The sequence below is a fragment of the Trifolium pratense genome, linkage group LG1 (genome assembly GCF_020283565.1).
Source record: "Trifolium pratense cultivar HEN17-A07 linkage group LG1, ARS_RC_1.1, whole genome shotgun sequence".
NCBI lineage: Eukaryota > Viridiplantae > Streptophyta > Magnoliopsida > Fabales > Fabaceae > Trifolium > Trifolium pratense.
In genome coordinates this window covers 33,368,906-33,380,985 of record NC_060059.1, presented here as the reverse complement: position 1 = coordinate 33,380,985, position 12,080 = coordinate 33,368,906, and the positions used below count along the sequence as shown (strand labels likewise).

The window sequence follows — 12,080 nt, the reverse complement described above, 5'->3', positions numbered from 1 at the left end:
ATAGTTGTTAGAGTTCGAACCTCAATCCCTGCATATGAAATGCAATGTTCCTACCAACTGAGCTAAGCTCATATGGACACTTTCTATTTTTATTTGTCCCCTTCTACTATTTATTTATGTAATGTATTCTTTTTGCGGAAATAGATTCTCCCAATTTATTTTCTCTCATGTATCTGTGTGTTCTTAATCTCACCCTTAAAATATTTTCTCTCATTTTTTATTTGATATCTCTTTTTTATTTAATGGTCCAAATTTCATTATTTCTTTCATGTCAATGAAGAGAATCTATTCCCTTTTTTTTTTTTTTTTGCCTTTTATGGACAGGAGTCACAAGCTATGAAGCACGAACACAGACACCGAACACGACACGAACACTGACACGTCGACACCGATAAAAATTTGGAAAAATGACATAATTTAGTGTAATCATAAGTGTCGGTCTCGGTGTCGGACACCGACAAGTGTCCGACACGGACATGTGTCCGACACAGACACGCCTAATCTGAGGAGTGTCGGTGCTTCCTAGGTCACAGGACTATTCTCATTCTAGATTATCATAAAAAAAAATCATCATGAGTTGAAGTTTATATGGTGACATAAAAGTTCTAAGTTTGCATAACAAAACTTTATTTTATATAGATGATAGATGTTGAATTATATTAATGTATTTAATGATTTATTTTAGTTGAAATAACATGTTTTTCTTTTAAATGATTCACTTGTTTATTTGTTTATTGATTGATTCAACATAGTTCAATAACTAAATATATAACATCTATGATCAAGCATTGAGTTTAAGTGGTTATTGAGTTTCTCCTAGAACGAATTATTTGGGAGAATCCGATTATGATTCTTGGTAAGAACAACTTTTTGATCCCCTTTATTGACAAAACTCATACTTCAAAAACTATCATGATTGGAAATCAATCTGAAGATCCATTGCAAAAACAAAAAAAAATGGTGAGATTAGACCCATTAAACTCTTAATTTTATTTGAGATCTACTTTACGTCTTTAACCACCCTCGTGTTTTTAAAAAACTACACATGTGCTCGAAAGTATACTTTCAGAAGACACAAAATGTGTACTTTATTTTCGGATGTATACTTCTAAATTGACTTTAGATAGTTAAAAAAATTTCGTTTGATCACTTACAAAACTCCCATCCCTCAAACTATTATGAGCAATAATCATCATCAACATTCACAACAAAAACACAATGAGTCTATAAAACTCTTAACTTTATTAGAGAGCTGCATTACCAACCCTCGCATTACTAAAAAACACAAATGTGTTTGAAAGTCAATTTTTGAATTGATAAAATAACCATATTTTTTAATGGATGAACCAAGAAAAAAGAAGAAAATTAGGGTTGGAAAAGTTTGCCTAGCGGCTGAGATTCACTACCCAAAAAAATAAATAACCATATTCTTGTTCGAAAGATTCACTACCAAAAAAAGTGCGATTGATAACATTTCTTTTAAAACTCTCAATAATTTTCCAATAAAATATTCTTTTTAAAATAAACCACAAATCCAACAACCCTCTACATCTCTAATTAAGCCAAAACAGCCCTCATCTACTCCACCACCACTTTGGACCGCACCATTCATATTGATTTGATGACACGTGAATTAAAATACGATACATAGAAGATACATAGAAAAAATAAAAAGTGAAGAAAGAAGTTAAATTTTTTCGATATTTTCTCTAAACCTTCTCCCACGTTTTTTCTTCTCTTTTAAGTTATTATAAAGTATTATACATTCACTTTAAAATACCTCTAATATAAAAAAAAATTAAAATACCTCTTATTTTACTTCTCTCATCTATACCTCATTTTTAATCTCCTAAAATAGAAAATACAATAAATATGAATTCTCAAAACAATATTACAAAATTTCCCAACTAATCCAACAATTTTTTGAGGCTGTTTATTACGTTTTTTTTCTTAATTATCTTTCAATTTTTCAAAACTTGAAAACTAAAATAATAATAAATATTTTTAAAAATATACCAAATAATTTAACAAAAATAATAATAAATATTTTAAAAATATTAAAAAAAACGTGTCAAAAAATTTTAAAAGATTTTTTACAAAAGATTTTTTTTAAAAGATAAAATATTAACAAAAAAATCAACTAAATCGACAAAAAAAAAACAGCTAAATCTTTTATTTTTTTGATAAGCACAAAAAAAAAAAAATCAGCCAAATCTAAATTTACTCTAATTAACTCGAGGTGATTCAGCCAAGTGATTAGACTCGTTTTATTTTATCTTTAAATAAATTAGGTCAAGTTGAGGGTTTTGTTTGTTTGTTTGTTTGTTTTTTTTTTTTTTTTTTGTTATTTTTAAGGTTTAGGTTTTTTTTTTTTTTTTTGTTTGACTCAATAGCTGAGAAGGTTGGAGGAGAAGGTGAAGAACAAAACCCATCAACTAGATCTGAGTGATTCCTTCAAAGTTTTCAACTTTAAATCAAAGCCTTCTCAATTATGCTTTGAAACCCTTCAAATTTTCTCTAAGTCTCTAACAATGTCTACTCGTCCTTCTTTTCACAAGATTATTCTTCCAACAACCCTTCAATCTAGACAACTGGTAACTAAATTTCACTCTTTTTTCTTTGTTTTCACTCATTGAAGTGTTTTTGTTGTTGTTTGGAATTGGTTTTTTGATTGATTGTTTTGATTGAATTTTGTTGGTGTTATGATTGTTGCAAGAAAAGGGGTTTAGGGTTTTTGCTAGTTCTTCATGTTTTGTTACTCTTAATTATAAACCTTGATACCCTTTTGATAAAGATTGGATTTTTTTATCTTTTGTTTTCAGTTCTGTGATTTTGATCATTACTTTGATTAATTCTGTTTGATGGGTGGTTCATGAATTTTCATGCTGTTATCATGATTCTTGATAAAGGGTAGTTCTTTCTTTACGTTTTTGGGTTGTTTAAGTTTTATGATTTTTTTATTTTATTTTTAAAGTTGTATCTTGGCGGCTATGAGATGGTTATTAGCCCTAGAATTGAATTGGGTTTGTTTGTATATATGAAGCACGGACATCTCGGATTAGGCATGTCCGCGTGTTTGACACGTGTCGCACGACACCCACCGATACATATGATTGCATTGAATTATGCCACTTTCTCAAATTATTATCGTTGATGACGTGTGGTGTATATGAAGCACAAACACTCCTTTGATTAGGCGTGTCCCGGGGTTGGACATAAGTTGGTGTCGACGTGTCGTGTCTGTATCCGTGCTTCATAGTTAGACTCTTTTGAATGAGAAATTCTTATCTACACTCGACTAAGACATGGATCATAACATGACTTGTGGCATTGAAATTGAATTTGCTATCATATTGAATTATTGATAAAATTTATGCTCTTGGGTGTTTTGCTCTCTGTAAATTTGAAAATTAATTTGTATTTTACATTAGTATTGTGTTTTTAATTGAGAACTAGCAATGTCTCTCGTCACTTGTTTCGCGTGAAAGAGAATAATAACTATATGGAATAGCGAACATGAACAACAAAGTTTTTTGCTTCATAATTCTCCCAAATTTGTTTTAATACTATGCCTATGTAATTCTACTTTGATTTTATATGAACCAAAGCTATTTACTTCAGACAATCATATTAGAAATTTCTTCAAGTGTCAAAAATTCTTTAGTGTAGTCACAGAATATGGGAAAAAAACTATGAAATTTAGATTGCTTGCAGTAGCTAGCTATTGACAATATGGAAATTAGTCATTTTTTCAATGAATCTCCATTTTTAGCACGGTAGTTAATATCGCATAATTCATTAAAATCGTGATTTTACGAAGTTTGGAGTGCTCTGCGATTCAGATCTCACAGATTTTTTAAATAAGCATTTTAAGTGCGATTTAAATGATATACGTCTCATGTTACAGTTCCAACTTTATGATTTTATTTCCTTTTTTCCATTACGAGTCAAATCTCGATTTTAAAATTTCAGTCTTTTATTGTGTGCATTTACTAATATGTGGATGGTCAATTCTATTTTGAATTGCAGAGGATTCCGGATAACTTTCTGAAGAAACATGGGTCCCAGCTTTCGTCTTATGCAACCGTTACTGTTCCTGATGGTGCTGTCTGGCGTATAGGATTGAAAAAGGTCGACAACAGAATTTGGTTGAGTGATGGTTGGCAGGAATTTGTTCAACGCTACTCCATTGGCATTGGATACTTTCTAGTATTCATGTATGAAGGGAATTCAACCTTCATCGTTCATATGTTTAATATGAGTACTGCTGAGTTAAACTATCAATCAACCATGAGAAGCCATAACGAAGGGTATTCAAATTATCTTCCTATTTTTGGAGAAATGGAAGATATTGACTCCTTTGAATTCCTGGATTCATCACCTTCAAACCTTACGCCTGGTGCTATGGATCAACTGACACCAGGGAAGAATCATACTCCATCATTGCAGAATTTGTTTAATGGCGGGTCTAAACTTAACCGCGTTAACTGGGGAGATATCGGTGGTACTCTGTCTTCAAAGGTTGCCATTCAGTCAACCAAAGATGTAGGTGTTCAGTTCAATGCTAATGAGTTCAAAAAGTCTACTGAAGAAGTGAAATTGCGCTATACTAACGAGGACGGGCTTAATAATAGTGATACTAAGAAAACTCCAAGAAGGAAGCGGAAATTAGATCCAAGTAAGCTCTCTTAGCCAAGTTTTGTTTTTGTTGTACTATTTAGCACCGACATTTCAGATTGAAGGTGTGCCCGGTGTCTGACACATGTCAATGTCCAACACTGATGTGACAGTGATACATGCAGTTACATTAAAATAGTTTACCTTTTCAAACTATAACTGTTATCGATGTCCCAGTGTCAGTGTCATGTCTTTCTGTGTCAGTGCTTCATAGCTACTATTGTCTAGTAATCTAAAAAATTTTATTTTTCTCATGAATATAATTTGTGGAACTGTAGGTGCACAGGAAGCCGCTGCTGAAAATGATGAGGATGGAGATATACGCTATCGATTCTATGAAAGTGCATCTGCAAGAAAAAGAATCGTGACAGCAGAAGAAAGAGAAAGGGCAATTAATGAGGCAAAAACATTTGAACCAACTAATCCTTTCTGTCGAGTTGTCCTGCGACCCTCCTATTTATATAGGGGATGCATAATGGTGAGATATTGATTTCATTTATATATTTTTTTTATCTTTAATATTCTTCAATGTGTCGTGTTGTGTACTTAGATCGTGTTTCTGTTTTCCAGTATTTGCCATCCTGCTTTGCAGAAAAGAATTTGAATGGTGTTTCAGGATTCATTAAGCTTCAGACCACCGATGCGAGACAGTGGCCTGTTCGATGCCTCTATAGAGGAGGCCGAGCAAAGTTAAGTCAAGGATGGTATGAATTTACAGTAGAGAACAATTTAGGGGAAGGTGATGTCTGTGTTTTCGAGCTGCTCAGAACCAGAGATGTAGTGCTGCAAGTTACTTTGTTTCGTGTAAAAGAGGATGAATCAGGGTTATTCAACCCTTCTATGCAGCCGATCCAAAATGTGAGCCATGCGAAACTGTTGAACCCTCATTTGCAGCACCGTGTTAGCTCAACTAAATCAGCTAAAGTTTAGCAGGGACAGTTGACTCCTGATAGACAATTACAAAACTGTGTCGATTAGCTCTTACTTCTGAGTGATCCTGGTATTCTCTGGTTTATTCAGTCTGGAACTTTGATACTTTTTATGTCCATAGGCGTTTGAACTTAGTTATGGTAGTTTTGAATCTTTTGATATGGATACTTTGTTTTGACTTGGATTGTAAATAGACTGTGCAATCTATTTAATCATAAACTGAGTCAAAACGCTTGTCTTAGTGCCGTATCTTGGGAATTGGGATTAACTTTTTTTCTTTGGTTTTTGGTTTTGAAGTTTGTAGCTTCATCTGCATGAATATAATGACTCAGTTACTGCGTGCTTTTATGTGATTGCTTTATGATGAGTTTTTATGTTTTCCCTTCAAATTTATCTATTTATGGCATTGTTTGTTCAGAGAGAATTTTTATATTATATCAATATAAAGCAACATTGATGATAGCTTTATTCATTGTTTTAATAATCCCATATGCAACATTAACTTTGAAAAAGAAGGTTCAGTTTTTATGGTACCTTGTCAGACAAGAAAATTTGCAATTTGTGATCTAAGTTCAGAATAATTGTAATTTTTGGCATGCAATTATGTGAACTATGTTTTATTGGAAAACAATGTTCTTCCAGATTTCAATGGAACTTGTTTGGATTATTGATGATTTACTTGTAACATGTGAAAAAGGAACCTCCATTTAGAAAAAGGAACCTCCATTTAGACGGTTTTCTGATGTGTGTATCGAGTCTGAATTGTATAATTTGTACAAAAGTATGCATCTGGATTTTTTTCAAATGCATGTTTGTTTATGAATGCGCTGTGTATGTGAATGGAAGCTTGTAATCTTAATGAAGGTTTTGTCTATTATATGAAATTTGTGTGGAAGAATTTCCACTTTGTGCAGTTGTACTTTGTTCTACTGTTGTACTTTGTTGTACATATGAACATGTTCCAATAAAGATTTTGTCTAATGTGCAATTGCAAGGAATGTCTTGCATGGTACACAACAGTTGGATTTATAGATACACCAAATCTTATTGTAGGTCATCAACCCTTTATTTTTTTAATTCTTTTCTTTCTCCTTTCGTCTCACCCAAGCAGAAGTCTGCCTCCTAGTCTTAACCACTGTGATGCTTCACCAACTCCCTCTCTACTTGCATCTGTCTGTTTTCATTTCTCATCAACTTTATTTCTCAAAATTAGACTTAATACTTTTAATTAATTACATTTGACAATATTTAAGTATTGGTGATTTCATGGCAAAAACCTGGCCAAACGACGGTGGTGAAGCCTAAAGGTGGGCGCTGACGGTCATGGTGAAAAGAGAGGAAGAAGAAAATAATTCTATATGGGGTGGAGAGATTTTTTTTTATTTGAAAAATGTGGAAAGAAAAAATAATTAATACAAACATCACATGATAATATCTTTAGATATTTTGATCCAAAGGAGGAAAGATGTCTTGTAGTTGCACCACCTCCAATAAAATAAGGGTAATAACAAAATTAAAATAATTTTTTTTTAACTAAAATAAAAAGATATTAATTTATTCAAATTGATAGAGTACATCATACTCAAGTATAAATTAACACTGCTGAAAATGAATCTGGGAACAAACTCATAACATTTAAGTTAATAGCATAAAACGGTTTACTTATGTCTATAAATAATGTGATAAAATCAAAGTAACCAAAATATCTATGCCTCCGGATCTATATTGTTGATGAACTTAACAACTATGTGAATCAGTATTTGACCGAAGTTGATTTGTCAATTCGAGTCAAACGAACACTGCACGAAGACGGGAAATCAAACAAACACCGCACGAAAACAGAGGTAATCAAACAAGGTCGCACTGAGAGACGACAAAATTAAAAAAAAAAAAACTATGTGAATACCACTTATTTAGATTAAAGCAGATGAAAAAAGACGCGTATCGATGTTTCCGGTTAAAAAAGAAAATAAATTGTTATGAATGTCAATATCTTTTTAGCTACATTACTTTTTGAGGTTGTATTTTACCACAATATACTTGTTATCTATATTTATTTTGCAACTAGGCATTGACTAAATAAATATAGTTCTAAATCAAAAGCTAGAACACAACATTGTCAACGCCTAACTAAATTAATATTGTTCCATCCAATGAATTGCTTGTAACAGTCCATAAACTTCTCCTTCACCTTTCAACAAAAGCATGGGACTAAAAATTTGAATTATTGTTAGTGGTAAGGGGTTTGTGTGGTATGTTAGAAGTTCTGGATTCGATCATTAGCTCCATCTAAACAAAAAAAAAATCTGAATTCTTGCTCTTAGATACATGCTTATGCCTACCAAATCATTATGAAATGAAGCATCTATGTTGCACTTCACTTTCCCCGGTGGCGGCTTAAAATTACGGCCTTGTTAATCTGGCCATCACGTACATATAGGATAGTTTCCTGCATGAATGAAGGCAACAGCGTTGTTTTCAGCACAGCCTGTGCATGTTCTGCTGTGAACAGATTCTGCACCAGAATCTCATCCTATTCCTTCGAGTTTTGCTTCTAAAGAACCTTTACAAGAGACTCAAACCACTCTTACTCACTTTCACAATACATTCTTCTCTCAATCTATTGTGATTTAATTGGATGCGTCTAATTATCGAAATTCTTTTTGAAGTTAAATAGTCTACACCCCGTTACTTAACACTAATATCATACATTAGGCCGAATTTATCAAGAAAGAACCCAAACCAATCAAACACATTACACATGAGTCTACAGCCAAACCATTATTTCAAAATTAAGCTAAAGCATGAATTGGAGTAAGAAGGATCAAACATGTAATTTTATGTATAAATATATTTGTTTGCTTAGTTAATTAATTCATAACAAGCTAAAGCATGAATTGGAGTAAGTAGTGGTGTTGTAAACAAAATACGCGTGAGATTATGTTATAGTCCCACATCGAATGATATGGTGAAGTAAGGAAAAAATGAATACTATAAGAATAGAAGATTAGCATTTGATAAAACCATGATCCTTCAGGCAGAAACGGGATATGATGAGTGGTTGAGTCTTGCACTAATATGCAAGTTGGGTGTTTGCCCCAAGCCTGGTTACGACAATTGGGCACCCTCCATTAACCAATCTGATCCCTATATATAGCCCCAAACCTGAAGGGCAAATCAAGTTATTAAATATTTTTTTACTTTAATTCAATTTTAGCTTTTTAATTCTTGTGAATAAAAAGTTTAATTGATATAAAATATAAGCAGAGGGGATGGTGCTCAATTCAATATTGGTACTTCGTTGGAGAATTTGTGGGCACAAGGTGAATTTTTTCTCTCAACTGAATTTTTTTTATAACATGGCTGTCAGGATTCGAACCCGTGATCACATGTTTAAGGGAACTAAGACCCTTATCACTTGGATCAATTTATTATGGGTCTTGTTAACTTGTGCCCTAAGGGCACATGTTAAGCTACCTAAAAATAGAAATATATAGCATTTAATGATACAAAGAATTTAATGCTTAGAGAATTGAATACAACACAAGTTCAATAAATATTTTCCACATTTATCTTCTTAACATGTGCCTTAAGGGCACAAGTTAACATTCTCCATTTATTATTGGTGGATAACCACTAATTTATACCTCCTAATAACAATGTGCATTATCATTGAATCAAAAGAATGCTTGTGACAATTATGACTAACAGTGATCACCAGAGCACAAAGCATGTATAAATAATGAGCGGCTCATAAAAATTTCTAATCAAAAGAGGACACATGAACGAACCAAATTCACATCAGAATGAGTGGGATCCTAAGATTGTGCATTTATGAGACTACATGATTGAATGAAAAGTTATAAAAATTGATTTGTACTACCTAAATTTCTAGTGATTGAATACAAATAATTAATAAATTTTACCAAAAACTAAATTATTCAGGAGAACTTAAATTTAATCTAATCTATATAAAAAAATTAATTGTTCTGGATAACTCTAAAATGCCCTTGCTTAAGGTGCTGCCATGTGTCCAACATAAGGACAATTGGTGTCCAAATTTTTTGTAATTGAACTAAAAATACACATCCAACCAAGCCACATGAGCCAATTGAGGAATTGTGAGTGGAAAAATGCATTTTCAAACTACCATTTGCTAACATAATCAAGCCACATGAGTCATTTGTCTCATTTTGAGTGGAAAAGTGCTTTTTCTAACTAAGTCATCTAAGCCATTAACATATTCCACAATTTCCCTCTCATTGTGAAATTCAAATTTTGAACTCAAATGTTAAAATTCAATGTTTTATTACCTTCTAACTGATATATAAATTTTAGCTATCGTATACGGGATAAACTATTACTGATAAAAATTCAAAATAATGATTATATGCGAGACAAATTCTTACTAATAAAAATATCAAAAAAACTATTTTACACGGGTAAATTCTAACTGAGATATAAATTTTAACTATCATATATGAGATAAATTATCACTGATAAAAAATTTAAAATAATTGTCATATGAGACAAGTTCTTACTAATAAAAATTTCAAAAAAACTATTTTACACGAGATAAATTTTAACTGATATATAAATTTTAAGTATCGTATACGGGATAAATTATCACTGATAAAAATTCAAAATAGTTATCATATGTGAGACATTTGTTCTAACTAATAAAAATTTCAAAAAAACTTTTACACGGAGTAAATTCTAACTGATATATAAATTTTAACTATCGTATACGGGATAAATTATCGCTGATAAAAAATTCAACATAATTATCATATGCGAGACAAGTTCTTACTAATAAAAATTTCAAAAAAACTATTTTACACCGAATAAATTTTAACGGATATATAAATATGTTCTATGTAATTGTTTCTTTCAATTCAAATATTTATAATTGCTACCAATTTTAATTACCAAATTATAAGTTAAAAATATATCGACGTAACGTTACGACCCGTTATTACTAATTTCAAAATAAAACAATTTTTAACTAATTTTACTTATCTTCTAATTGAATTCTGAATTAACCAAACCCCTTCTTCAAATCACATAGAGATACTACAACAAAATAAAAGTCTAGGCTACAAAAAAAGACAACAAAAAATCCTAGTTGGCATGGCACTTGGCAAGGTGATTAGGTTCCAATAGCTAACTAGTTTTGATGGCCAACATCCAAGTAAAGTTATACGCCACTTATACAATAAAAAATCTATCACATTCTCTTCTTATATCAACCAACCATTCATCTTACCTTATCCTTTCCCCCCTTTTAATCCAAATATACAAAACACCCTTACCACAAACTCTACACACATTTCAACAACAACAAAAAAAAAGGTTCACTCATAAATTTCTATTTCATTTCTTTTCCTTATAGTATAGTATATCATCAATTCAATATTTTTCTAAACTTTTTCTCATATTTCACAGATAATAAAAATGGCCACAGCCTCAGCAGCAACACCATCTACAATCACTGTTGTAGGAAGCTCAGTTATTGCTTACAAATCAAGGTATACTAAGAATGTTAACAATGTGAAATTGATCAAAGGATTCAACACTTTCAGTGGTTTGAAAGCTCAAAACAACCCTGTTTCTTCACTAGGAGTTCCTGTTTCAAGTGAACAAGCTTTTGTAAAAGTTATGTGTTCATTGAAATATCCATCAATGGTAGGAAGAAGAAGTAGAGGTGGTGCTTCTTCGGCAAGATGTAATGCTGCAGGTGAGATTTTTCAGATTGCAGCTATTATTAATGGTCTTACTCTTGTTGGTGTTGCTGTTGGATTTGTTCTTCTTCGAATTGAAGCTGCTGTTGAAGAAGCTGAGTAAGAATTTTTCATATATGTATGTAAGTTTATATATCAGAAAAAAATATGTTGTGTATTTTGTGTAATTCTTGATGTTATGATGTAGAACTCAATTGTTCTTGAGGTATTTGAATAATACCACTTGGATTTTTATTTTGAGAGATATAATTGTACACAATGTATTGTCTTGATTTTTACTTCAAAATTGGTTGGGGTATATATGTTTACAGCTACGAAGCACAGACATTGACACTAACACGTTGACACTGATGATACTTTGAGAAAATTCAATGTAATCATAAGTGTCGGTGTTGTGTCGGACATGTCACGCCTAATATGAGGAGTGTCTGTGCTTCATAGGTTTAGAGAAATGATATTTTGACACATCAAAATTCGAGAACAAATTAAATAGTAAAGGCGGTTCAGTTCAAAATATGTGGTTAGTTATGTTTATCGATAGTTAATGAGTATAATTAAGTGTCACAACTCATTAATCATCCACTGAACAGAGTTGATCACAATTTTGAACACTATTAAATCACAATTTTCAAGTATATATTTGAACAGAAATTGTGGATAATGAATATCATCATGTATATTAGAATATTAGAATATTCACATGCAGCCTCAATAAGAAATCCATTTGAATTG

General features: G+C 31.7%; 2 protein-coding genes and 1 non-coding gene across 3 annotated transcripts; all 3 read left to right on the top strand.

Annotated features, from left to right (window-relative positions):
* Positions 1-2,209: 2,209 nt before the first annotated feature.
* Positions 2,210-5,974, top strand: LOC123921668 (B3 domain-containing transcription factor VRN1-like). Its single transcript, XM_045974310.1, has 4 exons — positions 2,210-2,594; positions 4,030-4,678; positions 4,956-5,155; positions 5,248-5,974. Exons 1-4 carry the CDS (start codon positions 2,532-2,534, stop codon positions 5,605-5,607), a joined length of 1,272 nt encoding a protein of 423 aa, XP_045830266.1. The 5' UTR covers positions 2,210-2,531; the 3' UTR covers positions 5,608-5,974.
* Positions 5,975-8,652: 2,678 nt separating this feature from the next.
* Positions 8,653-8,755, top strand: LOC123903397. Its single transcript, XR_006807973.1, has one exon. It is a non-coding gene; the product is annotated as a small nucleolar RNA Z279/snoR105/snoR108 (small nucleolar RNA).
* Positions 8,756-10,807: 2,052 nt separating this feature from the next.
* Positions 10,808-11,607, top strand: LOC123902369. Its single transcript, XM_045952071.1, has 2 exons — positions 10,808-10,959; positions 11,053-11,607. Exon 2 carries the CDS (start codon positions 11,062-11,064, stop codon positions 11,449-11,451), a length of 390 nt encoding a protein of 129 aa, XP_045808027.1. The 5' UTR covers positions 10,808-10,959; positions 11,053-11,061; the 3' UTR covers positions 11,452-11,607.
* The last annotated feature ends 473 nt before the right edge of the window (positions 11,608-12,080 follow it).